Source organism: Macaca fascicularis, chromosome 4 (assembly GCF_037993035.2).
Source record: "Macaca fascicularis isolate 582-1 chromosome 4, T2T-MFA8v1.1".
NCBI lineage: Eukaryota > Metazoa > Chordata > Mammalia > Primates > Cercopithecidae > Macaca > Macaca fascicularis.
The window spans coordinates 96105936-96127530 of record NC_088378.1 but is presented as its reverse complement, the minus strand read 5'-3'; the positions used below and the strand labels follow the sequence as shown (position 1 = coordinate 96127530).

Sequence of the window (21595 nt, the reverse complement as noted above, 5' to 3'; positions counted from 1 at the left end):
GACCATATAAAATAGCACAGCACTACTTTTCTTCCCTTAATTGATGTGCTTTCAACTAAAGAAATAACCAAAAAACAGCTTCCTCTTCACATATTATTCCTGTTCTCTAAATCACATGCCCTTAAAAGAAATAATCAAATGTCTAGAAAACGATAGCATTTTTTTTCTGTACAGAGCCGAATAAATATTTTAGGCTTTGCAGGCCATATGTTCTCAGTCAAAACTACTCAATTCTGCCGTTGTAGTGAACAGGCAACCATAGACAATATATAAACAACTGAATATGCCTGTGTTTCAATAAAATTGCATTTATAAGAACAAATAAACTGGGTTTGACACACAGGCAGTAGCATGCTGAACCCTGGTTCAAAAAGCTCTTCCAGTCCGTACCTACCAGACTCATCAGAGAGCAAAAAGCACACTATTTCACTGTATTCTCCCTAAAGAAATTTCAGGAGATTATATGTCTAATTAATATCAAAACATGTAAAATGCTTCATAAAATATGACAAACAAATGCTTACAATCCCTATCATTTTTAAAGAAAGACTTCCTGCAAGGTTCTTTACAATGGCATAACTTTATATTGACCAAAATGTAATACAAAAACACAATGTAATGCTCCTTTTTCATTATTTTAATTTATTATTGTTTTTGAAAGAATTCTTTCAAACATAAGAAAAACCAAATTTACTTTAGGTTTTTAGAGGTGAATTTGAATATAACCATATTAAACTTGAATGGCTAAATTAATTTTCAATTACTATTTGAGAGCAAATTACTACTGTTGGTAGGCACTTCAGCAAATATAGAGATGCCTATTTTCCACTCTGAAAATAATACTTGATACAAGAGAAGGTAAAGGGGGAAAATACTGATGTAAGAAGTGATCTGCAAACGCCTGAGGTAGATTAGAGTCAAGGGAAAAGAAAAGTATAAAAATGCATTGCTACATCCTGCTATTTAGCTGTTTTACAGATGACTGGGTGTATGGATAGAGGAGAAGTAGTAGGTATAAATAGGTCTCAGTTTACAAGCAAATTCACTAAAAAGAGGAATCTATAATTGTCATAACTACGTAAAATTCACAGCTGTTCTCTTCAAAGACAGATAGGAAAATTTCCATTTAACTTCCATTTCAAATTTTCTTATTTCAAAAGAAATTAAAAACCTTCTGAACAAATGCATACCTTCAGCCCACAGGGTAGTGTTTAATAATAAATATCATCACAATAGTGTAGTATTACGCTTAATGAATGTAGATGTTAAGGCACCTGAAAATAAAATATTTCCAAAAGTAATTTTCTCACTTACAATAAAGCTCGAAAGCTTTGCTTTTCTCCATTCTACAGGTTACAAGAAACGATAACAAATAAATAAACCTAAAGAGGTTCTTTAAACACAACATCAGATATTTTGAAGAATGAAGTGTTAAGAATAACAGGTAATAAGAGTATTAGATATGCTCAGAATTTTTTAGCTTTTTTTAAATCACTATTTTAAGGGAAATTTCTCATAGACAAGCAAGTGGTTTTTTACAGATAATATAAAAAGGTATATTTAATAATCTCATACAATTATAAAAAGGCACATTTAATAATCTCTCAACATACTTAGGAAATGTCCTTGGTTTAAAATTAAAATTATTTTATGACATTTTGCAAAATGTCAAACTGTGTATTTGATATATGTTGGGAACTATACTTATTCACGATGCACAAGCATATTATAACTTTGACTGTGCTGCAACATGTCATTTAGAAACTTTCTGAATTTGGATAAAGTCCAAATTTAACTAAACTCTTCTGTTAGAGTAAGTGAAACCACCTGAATTTCCAGTTTCCTATTAAAAGAAAAAACCAAGATTTTACTTCAAGTTCACCTATAAGCAAAATTTCCTCAATTACATATATGAATATAAATAATACTTTAAAAATTACTTACAGTAAATATCCGTCTGCCAGTTCGATCAAAAGTTACACAGTACACAGATGACAAGTGTCCAAGAATTCGTTTATGCATTTTCATGTGCTGATATACTGCAGTTGGAACAAGTCGCTCAAGTCTGTATTTCCCATTCAGCTTCCTTGAAAACAGAGTATCCGCTACCAAGAAAAAGAAGGAAAATAAATGTAATCTGGAAATTAATTTTCTTAAATTATCACCTTTTAAGAATTCATATATTCCAATTGGTCATGTGCTGGTAAAAATAAAGATGCTTTCTGATATACATGGCTTCTAGTTAAAAGTCTTTAAAGTACTGAATAAAAACATTGTTTCACCTAAAATAAGTCAGGCACTATCATTCTCACTTTGTAAGTAGGCAAATGGAGTTAAATGACCTGTCCAAAAATCACAAAGTAAGGCATGAAGCTAGGATTAAAGCTCAGATTTCTTTACTCTCTGGCTAGCGCTCTTCAAAGGCACTTAAAACTGGAACCCAGTGTACTTTTTGTTAACCAATAACACTTGAACACTCTGAATCTGACAGGCAGAATGATATTTAAAAATATCTTTGTAAGAAGTGAAGACAAAGGAATACATCATTTGCATTATTAAAAAATAATAATTAAACCTGGAATCTTGCCAAACACCTGTATAATGATTCCTTATTTAGAATCCATTAGCTTTCCCTTTCAACTCATTCGTTCTAATCATCATTCAAGATTTGACTGAAGTTTATCTTCTGTCCCAAAGCTTGATACATTGACTCCAGCCGAAAATGTCCTCTTCCATCTAAATTACTACTATACTTATTTTCTATACTGGTAACTTGTGGACAAAGAAGGTGCTCAATAAATAGATGTTGACTGATCTGCAGGCACATTATTAACCTACAGATGATCTTCTAATACAGGCTTTTTTTTTTCTAACAGTGACTGCCATCTACATTGGGTAATTAGCACTAGGTTTCTCACTTGAATTTAGCCTTAAAGAAAACTAAATATATATACAAACTACTACTTAACCAAGGTTCAGAGCCCAGTAATTATGCCCTAAAGTTGGTAAAACATAAATATATTGGTTGTATTATAAAGAATCTCAGTATTGCTTATATTATTCACATCCAATAAATGTTTGGCTCATACTATATTTCCAGCCACTGTGCACCCCACTTCCCCACCCCAAACCCCCAAAGAATCTCTGGGCCTGGTAGGAGATATATAGCCTTTACAGGTTCCTAAGCAATAATATTTCAAAGAATAATTACACTATGCTTGTATGTTCTTTTATCACAGCAATAATTTTATATTCTGATACAGTATTTCTCTTGCTGTTAGCATGTAAGTTCTATGCAACAATCTACCACAACACTTGGGAATTTCTAAGACAAGGTAGGACAGTCGTGAATTAGCATATTTAGGCTTAAGTTGGTTATATAACAATTTAACAGACACTCAGTAAGTTTCAATCATAGCCTCGCCCCCTGATACATTTTCTTCATGCCCATGAATGGCCTGGTAAAAGACATCCTCCAATGCTTTGGCTCCAAATGTATTTAATGCAAGAATCACACAAAAACAACAGACATCAATTTTCCTGCCAAATAAGAACTAAAATCATCTTATCCAAACACCAAGGATCACTCACATCTCAGATTCACCTGTCCGTTGTAAGAAAATAAGTGATGACATAACACATAAACATTGACAGTATTACCAAGATGTACTTTAACTCTAACCAAATCAAAATGTCGAATTTTAGGAAACTAACAGTGTTCAGGTGTGAAAATATGACTGTTGGAAATAATATATCAAGAGACGTTTCTTAATGATGATTGAGCATTAGTATATAGGTCAGAATTTTTAAGATAAATTTGTTATAAAGACCATCTAAAAATCAGAGATGATGAAGTATTTATAAGCAAAAACTACTTCTCTTAAAAGAAAATGTTACTGCTTCTTAAACACAGGTTTTACTGAATCCTTGACCTAGACTGGGATTAAATCCATTTTCATTTTGGAAGCTAATTGAAAAAAAAAATAAGAATAACCTTTTCAAAGTTACTTTACAGTCAAATTTTCAAGCAACATTTTCCAGAATTAGGTGAAATATATTTATAGCTAACACTATATTCCACAGTATCATTTGTAATGCTTAGCTACCAATTAACTATTGGCTACCTATACTATGACTATATTCTGAAGGAAAAGGTACTTAACAGAGTCCTGGCTCTCAAACATTTACAAACTTGTGTAACAGCACTAAAAGATGTGACATACAGAAAGAACATATGTAGATTCCCAGGTAATAAGGTGGTGGTTCAAAGTTTCTAACCATAGGATTTAGAGGAGAAAATATAAGTATAGTTCAGTAGTTGCACAACTGAAGAGGTTGAATTTGAGGAAGGCGTGACCATATCCAATAGGTAGATAATTTTTATAAAGAGAGAAGGATGAGCTAGGACTCACATTCGATGAACTCACATTTTCTTTTATAATACCATTTGGAAAATGTCTATCTCTCCTATCAGATCTTAAGTACCTTAAAGACAAAAACTCTCTTATGTTTCTCAAACCTGAGTATAGAGCCTTTTAAATTTAAAAAGTATGTAAATAAATCTTCCTTAATAATAAGATATACAAGATGGTTCAATTTAATTTATAGTTTTATGGCAGAATGGCAAATGGCAATTATTCACTTTCTAAAGAAATTAGTAAGAGACCAACTAAATTTCTCAGTAAAAAGGAAATGACTCTTCGGTTATTGGAAGTCCTTAAATTTTATTAAACTAGAACATCAATTTTTAAAATGAGCATGGTTAAACAGATAAGGGGACACAAAGGGATAAATTCTTTATAGGACATTATAATTTAACCTAAAATCAAGAAGCATATATGACTTTCATTTTAAAGCACATTTATTTTTGTAAGTATAGTGATAGAAATTACTCTTAAATAAAGCTTACCGAAGCAAATCTCTACTCTTTTTTCACTTGGCAAATTCTTTTTTATCCTCTAGGATCAGTTCAAATGCAACCTCTTCTTCTAGGAAGATTTCAAAAGCATCCTAACTGGTTGCCCTGCAACATTGCTCCTCTGTTCAAAACTGCAATGCTCTTCATTTCATTCAGAATAAACACCAACTTCCTGATACATCAGCCTAAGACAGCCCTGCAGAAACTTGTCTCCTATTATCTCTGACCTTACCTGCTACTTCTCGCCTTGACCTGCTTCAGCCACCCCAATCTCCTGTTCTTCCAACACACCAGACATGCTCCAAACTTAGGTTTGCACTGGCTGTTCCCTCTTCATGCAGTCTTTCTCCACATATGGCTAATTCCCTTATCCCTTTTCAAGTCTTTTCTCAGATGTCTGCTACCTTCTGAATAAAGCCTAACCTAACCAGACCACTGAAAATAGCAATACAGCCCCTGCCATCACCCATAACTCCTGATCCCCTTTTATTCAGCTTTATATTTGCTCTTCATCTATCACTTATTACCAGACATATTTAATTATTTACTATATTCATTGCTTATTTCCTGCTTCCTCCTACTACAACATAATAAACTTCACATGGGCAGGATTTTATTTTGTTATCTGATTAGCCTAAGAGCTGACAATGATGGCTAGCAATTAGTAGATGACTGACACAGGTTGGTGAATTAACAAATAAATTACATATTAATAAAAATAATTAGTTTGGTGGGTACAGTGACCCACACCTGTAATCCCAGCACTTTGGGAGGCTGAGGTGGGCAGATTACTGGAGGTCAGGAGTTCCAGACCAGCCTGGCTAACATGGTGAAACCTCATCTCTACTAAAAATACAAAAATTAGCTGCCAAGGTGGTAGGCGCCTGTAATCCCAGCTACATGGGAGGCTGAGGCAGCAGAATAGCTTGAACCCGGGAGACAGAGGTTACTGTGAGGTGAGATCATGCCACTGCACTCCAGCCTGGGCAACAGAGCAAGACTCTGTCTCAAAACAACAAAAATAACAACAACAAATTAGGTTTAAGAATTAAAAAAAAAAAAGGAAGATTTAGCTCACAGATTTAAAGGATTTGAAATATCTCTAAATAGTGCTTCATTTTAACTGCCTGCTAAATGAATTTAATTGGGAAATAAGGGGGAAATGTATTCACTTAACTTTCTGAATATAGAGCATAAATGAAATAAAAATTCCAGAAATCACTGTTATCCATTTGAATAAAGTCTGAAGTTAAAAAGGAGCAAATACTGAAAAGTGTCATTTACAGCAAATCATTCAGAACAGTCTTTGAAATAAAGTATAGGTGCTCAAGTCTACAAAACTAATTAGTAGAGATCAACAAAAGGCCCACAACTTCTTGAACATCAGCTGTAACTATGTGCATATTCAGCCCTTGGGTTCTCATCCATTACTTCTTTATGTGCTAGGATAACAAGTCAAATTCCCCCACAAGTCATTTCTTACTTCACACCTATTTTTCAAGAATTGATTTACTTATCCAATCATAATACTAATGCATATTCAATTTAAGAACATAAATGAGAGAAGAAAAACCCATAATTCTATTGCCTATAGCAATCAATTTTAAAATTTTGCAAAGGTTTATCTCATAAACAGCATTTTAACAGCTATGTTGTATTCCTTAATGAAATAAGAGGTTTTAAGTCTGACAGACCTGTGTTCAAATTTGTCACTATGGAGACTTTAAGCAAGTTACTCTTTCTAAATTTTAATTTCTCCAGTTACATTATTAGAGAAACATTTCCATATACCACAATATACCTGGCTTTCATATTATGCTGTTCTTTGACATCCCACAATTTCACAAATTTTACATAGTCAATTCTATTAATATCTTCTACTGCTTTAATATGAAGTCCTCCTACTCAGCCCAACAGAACAATAAACATCTACTTACTTTTCTTCTACTTCTTTGTGGTTTAGATTTCTCACTTAACTCTTTAATCCATCTACAATTATAATACTCATTATGAGGTCTCTAAAGATTATGTTTTTCTTCCTCAATTAATTGACCATTTGTTCCAGTCTTTCCATTTACTAAATAATTCTTTTCTATTAAATTCTGATTACATTATCATATATACGGTTTTATATATATATATATGTGTGTTTATATATATATATATATATCTTTTTTTCTGTGCTGGGCCACTGACATAACTGACAGCCTATTTATATGCCAATACCAAAATTTTAATATTACATTCAATTATGTCTTAATATTTGTGTATTCCTCTCATAAGTCCACTTAAAAATGTTGTATATTGATTATTTGTTAATTTTGAAATTAAACAGAAAGTTAAAAAATTTTTGTTGGAAATGTAAATTTAACTTTACTACCAAACTGATACCTTTCTATCTAAAACGTGGTGCTTTCTTCCTGTTGTTGGGCCCAAGTTTTCAATGCAGATGATTTTTTAAAAAGATAAACATAATGAAGTTACCTCATTTTCTCTCACTGTATCATTTGAACCAAGTTCATAAAGAAAGAAAAAGGTAGCTGCCATAAAAGAGTATCTGCAATAACCTTAATAACTACATTTTTGAGGGCACTAGAAAAATACACGATAAAAAAAAAAAAATCCCTGCAAGTAAGTACTATAGCAAAAATACCATTAGCTCCCTACAAAACGTTTAGGCTTTTTTCTCCTTTTGCAAAGATCTTTGTAAAATGAACACGTACACATGATAAAGCTGCAATAAATTACCCAAGATCAAAATTAACCATGGTTAAAAAAGATGACTTGGAAAAAAATGAAAATGACTATGAATTAACAAAATACAAAGGTTAGTGGTTTTTGTTGTTATTGTTTTCTAACCGTTAATAACAATATAACATGCTATATAATACCTACTCCAGTGCAGGAAAGCTGTTCCCTCCTAATCAGAAATGGAGGACCACAAAAACAGTGCTTACAACTTCTGCCAACTCATGAAAGCAGAGCCCTGCTGGCAGCCTAATGAAATGCAAGGAAAAGCATGTAGCTGTAGATTCTAAAACCTGAAGAACCAATTTTTGTACAGTAGAAGAATTAAGTGAGGAAGCACAAGAATATGTAACTTGGAAGGTATCTTAGTAAAATTTGGGCCTTTTCTGAAGCAGAATCGGGGGGTACTCAGACAAGAAGCATCAGTATTTTAAGAGAAGGTTTTCATTAATTTTACTTAATTCATTTTTTTATCCTCTGTTGACTAGTTTTACTTTTTTTTTTTTTGAGACAGAGTCTGACTCTGTCACATAGGCTGGAGTACACCAGCGCAATCTCTGCAGCCTCCACCTCCTGGGTTCAAGCAATTCTCATGCCTCAGCCTCCTGAGTAGCTGGGTGCACAGGTGTGCACCACTATGCCTAGTATTTTTTCTATTTTTAGTAGAGACAGGGTTTTGCCATGTTGGTCAGGCTGATCTCGACCTCCCAGCCTCAAGTGATCTGCCCACCTTAACTTCCCAAAGTGTTGGCATTACAGGCATAAGCCACCATGGCTGGTCTTGACTAGTTTTATACTGTGATTCTAATTAAAGAAGACACTTGGAAGGAAAGCTCCCAGGTTTTCTGTAAATAAAATGCAAAAGTAATTAAAATTTCTAATTAACATCTACAGAAATGATTCCTAAATTAATAAAAGGGAGTAAATTCTAAATAATCAGTACCAGGTTTCATTTTAATCTCCACAACCTGTATTAATAAAGGCTTTGGCTTTCTACATATACAATTAATAACTATCACCGTAAAACAAGAGTTTGGAACTCTGACACTAAACTTGAGTGAACTATAAAAATGTTGATAAAAACTTAAGAGTACATGAAAACAAATTCCAAACTGATTTACCCCTCATACATGCCATCTCCAATTTTAGATGATAATTAGATTTTCCAAGAAAATAATGCTATATTCATGACTAGACATCAGAGAGCACTGTCTATAAAAGTGACCTTCCAAGTTCATCAGTCCATTAAAAGTCCAAATAGTTGTTTATATATGGTGTTGGTGATTTCAGAATTTCTATCAGATAAATGTATCGTGTGGCATAAAGTAATAAGGCATAAAATTACTTGAAATGTTATTCATTTTAGAGATCCACGAAAATGTTCTAATGAAAAGGAAATATGAGTGAGGGTCACAAAAAAAAATTGCTAATCATAACTTTCTAACAGAAGTTATGCTAAAGCCAGGCATCAAACACTTGAGAAAATGGCTACAAAGGAAGAGGAAAGCAACGAAGGTTTAGAGTTATGAGAGGTTTTTACTAGGACTTCAAGAATCTGATGATAAAAAAAAGTCTTATCTGCTGCAATTAATAATGTGGGTATAAATGTCACAATACAGTACACAACAAGGAGAGGAAAAACGCTACAGAACACTCTTATGTAGCAAGTTTAGAGAATAACAGCTAGTATTTACTGAGTGTTTTACTACATACCAGGCACTATTCAAAGTATTTTACATATATTCTCATTTAATCCTCACCAATCCTTTGAAGTGGGTACTTCCATTATCCCCAATAAGCAGATATTCCTTACCAATAAGGAAACCAAAGGATAAAATGTAATTTACTAGAGGTGGAGCCCAGGTTTAAACTCAGGCAGTCTGGTACCAAAGACTATACCCTTACCTATTACATGCTGCCTATGTAGAGCAATATTAGAAAAGAAAGACTGAAAGAAAACATGCCAAAGTATGTATAGCAGATAAGGAGTGAGACTGATTAATTTTTGAGCTGTTCTGTTTTCTAAACTTTCTCCATTGAGCATACGTTCATTCTAATTTTTTATAACTCAATCTACCTCAAGGAATTCAAAAAAGCAATATGAAAACTCTAAAATATCTAAAGAGATTAGCTTAAATTCAAAGACTGACAAAAATAAACCTAGAGATAAAGATGCAAGGAATTTAAATTTATTTAATCATAAAAAAGAAACACTAATGCCTAAGCATATTACAGTATATGAATGCATATTATGCTACAGAGAATGACAATTGCGTATTTGAAAATGGACTGAAAAAACGGTATGCTATAAAGGAAGAATTCACATCAGTTTTGATTTGCAAGTTGTAAGATAATATTACAAAGCAGGCCATCAATTTTGTTTGTAAGTTTTGTTTGTGTAATCTTTTCCATTGAATTTTTAAACTAAAAGAGAAACATGTCAAAGATAGTTTAGGTTCCATTTTATTTAGGAGGGAATCGTATAAGGAAGAATGTTTAATTCACTATAGAGCCACAACGTAAAGACCCGTTACTAACACAGGTATCAAGGAAGTAATGACAACCAAATACTCATAAATCGAGGGCCAGAGATAATTCTGGGAAATTATTCAATACACGTTGGTTTACTTCTACAGTACCATCTGGTCTCTACATCACACTGTACCAGCAAGTAGCAACCAACCAACATCAAAACAGGACAAATAAATCATCATAATGGTAACTATAATGAATGACAGTCCCAATTTCAGTTAAAGTACAAAGAACCAGGCTACAACATAAAAAGGTAATTCTGTAGTCACCTTTTTGTCTACAAAAAAAGGAGGACAGGTAACTGGGAATAGAAGAGTAAGGGGAAATAGTCACCTGAGCAACATAGCACCCACGAGAGCTTCTCTCTTTGCTTTAATACTATAACTAAAATAATCAGTATGCACAGCAGCTACTTTCCAGATCTCTAGATATTCAATTTTGGTGTTTAGCTGCACCTCCTGTTTGAAACATATTATGTTTTTAATATTTAGCAGACACCATAAAGATGAATAATGTCTGAAAAGGAAAACCCAAATACTAAACTAAAATAAAATACAGAAAATGAAAAGATTCCAAGAGTTAAACAAAAAATTTCATGAACCAAGGACATAAAGAGCACTAATAAAAAGGGTAGATATGATAATTATTAGGAATAGTATTTAATCTTCCTCCTATTTTATTTCCTGGAAACCAGTCTGATGCTACTTCAAGTAGAAAACACACAATGACCTAATGTTTTCAGTTTTAAATATTTTTAAATGTTTATAGTTATTTTAATAACAATTTTTCTTTTAAATAAACATTTTTTAAGTTAGGTGGGTCCTAATGTCAAACATTTTAATCACTCAATTTTGAGTCAACAAACATTTATAGAGCACCTATATGAGCCAAATATGAGCTAGAGGATATAAGAGGGAAAAAGAGAAGACATGGTACTTACCCTCATGGAGATTGCAGTCTAGCAAGGAAGAAAGACATGAAACAAGGACTTACAACAATGTTAAGTGTTATCAAATAGAAGGTATAGGGGAATCTTGAAATCTATAGCAAAGGGTTCTAATCACATTGGGGGTGGGGAGTGGATATCTGGGAGTCTGGGAAAACTTCTCTGAAAAACTGACATTTAAATTAAGACCTGAAAAATGAACAGCCACAGAATGCTGATGGGAGCGGAGCATATTCCAGGTTGAGGAAACAGCATGTGCAATAGTCTGAGGCTGGAAAAAGCATAGCATTCAAGCAACATAAAGAAGTCAGGATTGACTTGCACACAGAGCACAGAAAGGGCAAGTGTCAAGAGAAGAGACGAGAAGGTAGGGGGACGGACTATATAGAACGCTTTCTAAGCTATGTTAGGTATTTTGGACTAAATTCCAGCAATTATGAGTTGAAGTTTTAAGGGAGAAAAGAGTGCAGTAACATACATAGTAAGATTTATTTTGGGATAATTCACTGCAGTTTTCTCTTAACCGCAATGAGAATGAATTGGAAAGGATATAACTAAAAGCAAAAGCTAACTTTGCAAAAGAAATCAAAGGGCTCTGAAAACAAAATTTCATTTTAGAAAAAAATTAACCAGCTTGACACCAAAATTATCAACACTTTCTCAAAGAAGTAAATACCTGATCTCATAAGTATCTATCTGACACTACATAAAAATTGAAAGAACACACCACGTTTCATTGGGTCTAGAGTTCAAATACCGAGGCAAAATTCAAACAACTGCTATTCCCAAATCAACAAATGGACAGAGCTGACACATTAACACATAATTTCAGAGAAGGCAAAAAGGTGCTATATAAATGTGACATAAAGTTAAAAGCATAAGATCTGAGGTACATGCATACATACACACACAAAACCAGAGATATAATGTCATTGGTTACTGCTTTCCTAAGCTTCAGTTTCCTCATTAATAAAGTAGGATCAGCTGAGTATGGTGGCTCACACCTGTAATCCCAGTACTTTGAGAGACCGAGGTAGGTGGATTACTTGAGGTCAGGAGTTCGAGACCAGCCTAGCCAACATGGTGAAACACCGTCTCTATTAAAAATACAAAAATTAGCCGGGTGTGCTGGCGCATGCCTGCAGTCCCAGTTACTTGAGAGGTTGAGGCAGGAGAATCGCTTGAACCTGGGAGGAGGAGGATGGAGTGAGCCGAGATTGCGCCACTGCACTTCAGCTTAGGCGACAGAGCAAGACTCAATCTCCAAAAAAACTAAATTAAATTAAATTAAAAATGTAGGGTTATCTTAAAGAGTTGCTATACAAAGCAGATGAGACAAAATGTTTTGCAAACTCAAAGGTATTTTATACTAACATCGATATGGACTGTCCCTAAATAATCAAATCTTCATGTGTCATAAAAGTTAATTTAACTCAACAGTTTTTGTTTACTTTTTAAAAGACTTTTGTTGGAGACCAATTTTCCCCCTGAGGCTTCTTTATAGAGCTGAACAAATTATTCCTTTGTTTATAAAAATATCTATTCAGCCCAATCTGATCATGGACTTCCCAGGTCCAAAAGATGTCTGGGAAAACACTGAAATATGTAACTTCAAAGGATCCCTGAAGAAATTCAAAATAGTCATGACCTTATGAGAAAATAATATCAAAATTTGCTTCACATACACAGATATGAATATTTAACAAAATCAAACCCAATAATCACTCTGGAAAAATAGGTGATACAAACTAAAAGGGAAAATGGCTAGTAATTCCTAATTACTACTGGAATTGCTTGCCAGATGTTTTATACAAAGTGGAGGGGATATCCCTCATCACATCTATAACCTAAAACCAAATGTTATCCTATTAGTTACAGAAGAAATTAAAACACAGCTAGCTACAAAAGCAACAATTTAAACTCACCTAAGGGAGTTTCATTTCTTCAAAGTTCTGCCCCCTTTTTTTGTCAACCATTAATTTGAAAAGAAATTTAAGCAGAAGAAAAAAAATAAATATATATTTTATACATTTGATACTTTGGCATAATGAACATTATTTCCCTAAAAAAAAAAAGCCAATACACCTTGACAGTCTCTCACAGCTAACCTGTTTTTAAGAGGCAAAAAAAGGGAGGAAATAGAAAAGCAAGGGAGGGGACTAGGGAGAAAATAGTTAATAAAACAACAAAAACTGTGTCAAATAGAAATATGAAGATCATTCAGGGAAAACACTAAAAAACAAAGACCAAGACAAAAAAGAATATAACTGAGTCAACAATCATTAAACAAAAAAAAAAAGTATAAAACCTTTATAAGACTAAAATTATGACTAGAAAAACATAAGAAAATGAGCTCTAAAAGTAAAAATGGTTACTGAGAAACAATAGGTTAAAATAAACATATTTAAATAAGTGATGGGTAGATACCTAACTAGGAATAAAGTATGGATTGAGTAAGAAAATGGAAAGAAAAAACACTGAATAACTGAATACAACATATTAGAAAAAGATAAATGAACAGGAAAAAAAACCCCACATATTATATCCTATAATTTGCTGAATTATATGTAACTGTTAACATATATTAAAATTATGTAATCTCACATATTTGTAATATAAAAATCATTGTAATAATTATGTAAGAAATAGAAGGAAAAATATAAACCTAAGAGTCTAAGAAAAAAAAAAAACCTTGATTGAATAAATTTAAGAAATTACCAGCTACAGAGTAATTCAAACACAATATTGGAAATATGGCAAAATACAGCACAAGGTGAGAAAGAAGAGTCTTCTCTACAAAGATTTGCATCTAGCTTTAAGTGACTGTTTTCAAACCAGTTTTCTCAGAGAATCACAAATTGTAAATGTAGACAAGATTTAAGACTTTTTTTTTTTTTTTAATGCAAGGCTTCTTAGCATTAATTGGATGTCTGGGTAGTAAAGCTATTTTTCAAGTCAAAGTTTTTTCCTTACACTCAAATATGTCTAAGAATCAGGATTCTCAAAACTCCTTATCCTCACCCAAAACTGCAGAACTTAATAGCAACCCTCCACAAACAAGTAAAATAAAATAATGGAAATACCTGGGCAAAACACCAAAAAAAGATGACAAATGAAAGACCTAGAGGTAAGAAGTTTACTTTGCTAACATGTCAAATGTAAGAAAAATGCAAACAAAGCAATCAGCAAAAACTGCTTTAATTTAATGTATTACAATCTTTTTCACAAGATAAACATGTATTAAAACAATTTCTAAATTTAACCTTAAAAATCCCTTTAATGTATTTAGGTCTCTTCTTTCCTATCTCCCCTTACCCATGCACATTTATTACTGAAGTATAAGCAAATATAGAATAAACTATATCTGAAAACAGGCATAATGTGGGTATGGAGGTAAGAGAAAGGACAATACCAAAGATTCACTAATACCTTTGGAAGTAAATGCTGCTATGCCAAGTACACACTCACATCTCTCTACCACAATAAAAGAATCACAAGCTAGTAATAATAACAGATCAGTGGGATCTTTGGTCTTTGCTTTTGAAAACAGTATTAAAGGAGGTTCTAGAGCACTGGAAGGCAGCGGACCACTTTGGGTCTCTTGCTGAGACTGAGTTCTAGTTCAATTTTCACAACTTACATCAAAGACTAAAAGGTTCAAAGTAGTTGGGAATTATAAGCACGTAATAAAATAAAACAGGATAAGAAAACACTGAGGCAGGTTCAAGTGGGTTCTCAAATTGTACAGGTATGTATTTTACATTCCAAGTGTAATGAACTGATAACCCAGTCTACTCATAAACCTTAATTCTTAAAAATCAGTTTCTGGTTTGGTGATTTTATCTTCTCTTACCATTCTTGGATCAAGTTTCTCTTCTTCTTTCTACCAACCTTCATTCCATTTTTGTAATGCCTTACCCACCTTTGAACTTTACTTGTCACATCCCAGTGTATCAATTTCATCAACTACCTACTACTTTTCATTTAATATTTACTAATGCTGAAGAGTTGGGTCTCTAAAGAGCGATAAAACATAATGCCTGTCCTCCAGGACCTAAAGCATATTAGAGGAAACAAAGGTAAATAGCCATAATCATGTGATAAAATCAATAGTAGAAATAAGTAAAATCACTTAATTCTGCCCAGTTTAACATCTGAGTTTTAAAGAATAAACAGATACTTGCAGAATGTACAGAAAACAGAGGGGCATTCCAAAGAGAAATAAAACATGTGAGGAGACAAAAGAATGAAAACCAACATAGCTGATTCTAAGAACTGCCAAAGAAGTTGTACTAAGCTAGAGCACAAAGTGCAGGTGAGGACACGGCAGGAAAAGTGTGAAAAGGTCAGCCTTGTGTGATAATGTCACATTAAAATGGTTGACACTATCATTCAGTCACTCTCAACGGGGGAAAGGAGAAGGCATGACATGATGATATGTGCATTTCAAAAAGTTTAGAGCAGTGATAATTTTGCCCAGGAGGTATCTGGCAATGTCCGGAGACTTGTTAAATCGTGACAAGGGGGTAGTGGGGATGCTACTGGCAATTAGCAAGCAGAGGCCAGGGATGCTAATAAACATCCAACAATGCATAGGGAAGCTGCCTACACCCAGGAATTATCCGGCCCAAAATGTCTCAACAGTGCCAAGGTTAAGAAACTCTCGTTAGAACCTGACTCCTGGGATACAGGAATAGACTAGGGGCAAGGGCTTAAGCAGCGCTTAAGTTCTGAGATAGCAGAGGCCTTGTTCTTGCTTATCTGCAACTCCAGACCCTAGCCCAGTGCCAGCTATAATTAGGGATATACAATATTTACTTAGCGAGTGAATGAATAATGTAGGACTCCAGGCAAGAAGTACCAAGGCCTGAAATGTGGCTGTGGCAATGATAATGGAGAACAGGTTCAAGAAAGTAGAATAAACAGGTATTATTTATTAAATAGACGTAAGAAATGAACAGTAAATCTAAAATAAAATTATCTCCAAGCTTCTGGCTTGGAATAACAAGGTTCAGAGAGCGTCAAAAATTACATTTTAGGTATTTTTAAGTTTGAGATGAATGTGAGATATTCAAGAGGTCCAATAGTTTCCACACAGTTTGAAATATCTAAGAAAATCCAATTTTGCCACCAGCTTAACCTAAAATTATCCTCTGAACTACAGTAAGAAGTCCAATAAAAAATTAACAAACCCTATGTCCAGTATGGTATCCTGGACTAGATCCTGGAATAAGAAAATGTAATTAGTATGAAAACTTAGTGAGATATGAATAAGGTCTGCTGTATAGTTAACAGGAGGGCACCGTTGGTTTAGTAGTTCTGAGGAACAGACCAGGTAATGCAAAAGTGTAACATTTGGGGATACTGCATGACGGGTATACAGGAGCTCTTTAAACCATCTGTGTAACTTCTCAGTAAATAATTTCTTACTCCAAAATTAAAAGTTTATTTAAAGAAAAACAACTACTACCCCAAATGTGTCAAAATTTCAATATTTGGGATCTATATTAAACGTTTAAATCTATATACGTATCTTAAGAAAAGCTAAAATGTCAAGAATTTTTTCTTACCTCCACTGATACTTGGTAATACCACACCGACCAAGGAAAGAGCAAAGAAAACTTTTAAAGGTAGCCAGACAGAAAATGGCAAAGACTCAACAAAAGAAGAAATAAGTCAGTACTACAAACATTCGTATGTATTTTTTTAAATCTTCTGAACCATACTGTAACAGCTTGAAATAATATATTGTACCACTATGCAGGCAACTATTCTGGCAAGAAGACTGATGAATTATTTCTTCCCATCACCATCCTGTTCATAACTTTATAGCGACAATAAAACAAAATATATACCATGGTGAACTCTAGCAAAACACAGACACTAAACTATGACTAAGCAAGTTGAACCATTTTGATCAGTCTAGCTTCTCTGTAGTGCTTTCAAAACATATATGTAAATACACTTTTTTAAAGTAGGCAAAATGGGCAATTCATTACAGGTGTTTCTTAACATAAAGCAAAGATCTTCCTGAAAATCACAACAGGAGAGAAAAAAATTTATCTTAAACCCTAAAAATAAAATAGTCTTTCAGAAAGGTACATCAATTACCTGCTTGGCAATTGATTCTGTTACCTAAATGAATCAATTACATTTCTATGCTCGGATGCAAAACCCAAGGTATTTTTGCCATACGTATATATAGGGTTCTGTACCATCTGTTGTTTCCGGCATCCACTACGCATCTCAGAATGTATCTCCTGTGAATAAGGGAAGACAAATGTTCCTCTCTCCCTGTCAGCAGTATTTACTAATCTGACCATCAATAATGTGACCTAAAATATTTTATTTGACTTTTATAAATATTTGATACCCTTTTCCAAAAAATGACTAACACCAATTTTCTTGAGTAGTTAAGCATTATTATTAATAAATTTAGTTTACTGGGAATAAAGCATAGCATAATGGAGTCAAACAGTCTGGGTTGAATCCTGGCTTCACTTCTCACTGCATGTGTGAACTTGGTCAAGTTACCGAAATCTTTCCATGCTTCAGTCTCCTCTGTAAAATAAGCATAATAGTTCCTACCTATAGAACATTTAAGGTTTTAAAAGAGTAAATAAATAGAAAACTCTTAGAACAGTGTCTGGCATATAGGAATTACACACAGAGCAAATGTTATTTACCATCAATCATTCTTACACTTTCATTACCTACCACAGATCTGATAATGTATTGAAAGAACAAGCATAACATGTTCTCCTTATTATATGGATCTATAGTTTTTCAAAGACAGAATAAACTTTTCCTAAATGGGAAAACTCCTATAATATTTTATTTTTCCCTTCTTTCAGGAAACCTATTATACCACCTTTGAATAATTTTCTAAGTACAAATATACCCTCGTCTCTCAAAATCTTTTGTTAATGTTTGTTCATTACAGCAAGATTACATATTAAAATTATTTAAACAAGACAATCTTTTGTTTTTTTAAAAAAATACATGATTACCCACCATGCAGATATCACATAGGTTATCTCCGAAAAGTAAGTTAGAGGAAGCAATCCAGAATACATCAGAGAGTCAAAAACATGTAAAACATAGAAGAAAGGATAACAAAGCAGATAAAGTGTTTAAGTCTCATAGGAAAGGAGAGAGAATGGAACACAGAGGTTATTGTAAAAGATAATGATTGATATTTTTTCAATGTCAATAAAAGACATTTCCAGAACCTAAACAAGACAAATTTTTAAAAAGTTAACGTCAAGACATATCATACTCAAACTGCAGAAAATCAGAAAGAGAAAAAATCTTAGAAGCAATCAGAGAAAAAGGAATTGCCTTCAAAGCAGCAAGTTAGATAGTAGATTTAAACCCAAGTACATCCATGATTATATGTAAATAACTAAATGTTCTAGATAAAACACAAAGATTGTCATATTGTATTTTTAAAAGCCCCTTTTATATTTTTAAAAGAAATAAAAGGAAACAGAAAGTTGCAAGTAAAATGATAGAAAAAGAGATACACATATATATATAAATGAAAAATCAAAGTCATATAAAACTTACTATCTGTATAAGAAGTATCCAGAAAAGAAAGAATGAAGTAAGATTTGAGCAGGTGGAAGAAAAAAGAATAACATTCCTCGCTAGGTAGGAACATGAGAGTGGAAAAGAAGCTATGATTGAACTTTGAAGGTCTCTGAAAATTAGGAGTACACTTAGAGAAAGTACAACACTATTAAAATATCTTGACCTCTTTATACTATCTTGATCAGAAGAGTGACACAACAAAGGTAGACCTGAATAAGGTTACTATTACAGTGTTACACACTATACTGGAAGGGAGAGAGAGAGAGATGACACCCCAGGCAAGATTAGTTTGGATGATGCTGTATTAATCCAGGTAAGGCAAGGGCCTGGTAGTAGCAGATGGGAAAGGGATGAACCTAGGAGGCATCTCAAGAAGACATATTTATATCAGTACTCCCTCTTTGAAACTTTAGCCAAAAAAAAAGTACTGTGCTTTTAAAAAGATAACTATTTTTGTCTCCTACCATTATAACTAATCTGAATTATATATTGATTCTACTAACTCGACCTAATAATATATACCTTAATATGGAACTTTTGTAAAAATAAAATACCAATGAGCTAACTGGCCTACATAAGGTGCAATGTGCACAATCCCTAATTACACATGACTTTTTCACTATTAAAACTACTAATAAGAAAAATAATCTATTTTTTTCCTTTTTGAATGCAGATGTACATAATATGAAGTTCTCTAATACCACAGTAACCCAAAAACTTTTTTATTTTCAAAAGCTCTTTACCAAGATGCTATTTACTAGCAGTGAACTCAAACAACTCACCAATGCTGGGTGGGCTACCATAATTAACTGGTGACTCAGGTGGTCTTCCACAGTGCAACGCAGCCAGAGCAGATCCTTTCCATACAACATGCTTGCAGCCTATTAAACACATGTATTTTTATGCATACAAAGAACACAAAAACAAAAGTGAGATAAAGAATGTCTGAATCCTATGAGAAAATTTTCATACTTTTATTTGTGCGTAGTAAAGACTGTCTTCCAGCTCCTAATAAAGTTTGTACTCCAGGAACACTTTGAGGAATTTCTTGTTCAAGAAGAGGTCCTAGTCGATGACATATTTGCAGCAAGTGATCAGGTGCTAAGTGTCTGTAATACTTCACCTATTATGTAAAAGACAAATATAGTATGTTTCAGTTTATCATTTTAATTTTCAAAATCTTTGAGCAACAATAAAAAAATTCATCCAAGTATAAAATGTTTTGCATATTTGATGTAAAGCAAATCTCCAGAATAATTAAGAATTAAAAACAACTGATAGTTGGTTATTAAAAAATTTAAGAACACTTAACATCTATGCTGAATTTCATAATTTACTAAAAATCTTACAGAGAGAAAGACAAAATTCCAACTGCTGCTTTAAATACCTTTCAACCATAAAATAAAGCTACCCACTATAAAAAGTGTGAGCACTTTTGGAACAACTTCAAAATACTACTTAATTTATACCGGCATTTGAAACCATGATATGAAGTGCTAATATTTTTATTAGTCTTTCAGTAAATAAACAATATTCACAATCTAAATAAAATTATATTGGAAAAAATATTATTGTATTACTTTATAATTAGCTATCAAGTTAGAAAAAAAAGTCCACAGTAGTATCTAGTTCAGCTGTTCTCAAAGTATGTTTTGGGCACCCCTGGAGGTCCCTCAGATAAAACTTATGAATAATACTATATTAGTTGTTTTTCACTTTTTCTCATGAATGCATGGTGGAGGTTTCCACAGGACACATAACATGTGATGTCTTAACAGACTGAATGCAGAAGCAGATAGGAAAATGTCTCTTCTATCAAGCCAGATATTAAAGATTCACAGAAATGTAAAACAATGCCATGCTCCTCACAGATTTGTTTTGTTTGGGAATAATTATTATAAAAATGTTACTTATATTAACATGAAATTAGTTTATTAGTATTATTTAATAGGTCTCTAACATGTTATATGCTAAGTTTCTAATGTGGTAAATACCAATAGATTATAACCTACACAAATAAAGGAACTTCAATACATTTTAGTAAGCATAAAGGGATCCTAAGACCAAGAAATTTGAAAACTGTTCCTCAAGTTTACCAAGTAATGGCAACTTTAACATGAATTCCTTTAGATAAGACTGATGTGGGGAGAGGTGAGATTTAAATCATTTCATTCCATCTTGCAATATCTGCTATACTCTAACTGCAGAAATCCATGAACGATATGTTTTTAAAGGTAGCTAATACTCATCCATCTAAACTGAAGCCAATAGGAGAAACCTACCTTGCTCTTTATCAAAATACACTCCTCCTTTCACAAAGATAAAGTGGAGCCATACTGCCACACTTTGGTAAGATTATTTAAAACACCAGAGTTTGGCATACAGTAGGTGATAAGTCAGTAAAATGAGTATTTTTGTAAAAAGGAGTTCTAATAGAGTATGTATCATATGAATTATACATACTACCTCCTTGTTTTACAGTCAAAAAGCACACTGACATTGACGTCTCTGAGAAATCCTAAGATAATTTCCCAAACTCATTTAGCTACAGAATCCCTTTTTTCCCTAATAATATCTATCACATTCATCCAGAACATAGTTTAGGAAACACTAGTATGATTAGCTAAATAAAAAAGCATTTAGAAGAAAACTTACCAAAATGAGTTTTTAAAATCATATTTATACTTTTCTTTAATCGTCCCCAAAATAATTTATTTAAAAATAAAATTTAGAAGTCTAGAATACTTGTAAGGTTGCTTCCAGTTCTAAGATTGCAAATGATTATTTTAATGTGACTTAATTGATCAAAATTCCTTTTAAAAACTTTACTTTAAAGAAGATAGAAGTTCATTACTTAT

At 33.0% G+C, this 21595-nt stretch overlaps 1 protein-coding gene across 6 annotated transcripts in view; it reads right to left on the bottom strand.

The window, feature by feature from the left end:
- The window catches only part of PHIP (PHIP subunit of CUL4-Ring ligase complex), a 131574-nt gene that overhangs the window by 94307 nt on the left and 15672 nt on the right, over positions 1-21595 (bottom strand). For all 6 annotated transcript variants that reach the window (XM_074037596.1, XM_074037597.1, XM_045390258.3 and 3 more), the window contains 3 exons: positions 19710-19860; positions 19520-19618; positions 1945-2105 (listed from right to left, as the gene is read on the bottom strand). In XM_074037596.1, the coding sequence (XP_073893697.1) occupies positions 1945-2028 (84 nt within the window). In that variant the 5' untranslated portion in view covers positions 2029-2105; positions 19520-19618; positions 19710-19860. The remainder of the gene's footprint in view (positions 1-1944; positions 2106-19519; positions 19619-19709; positions 19861-21595) is intronic.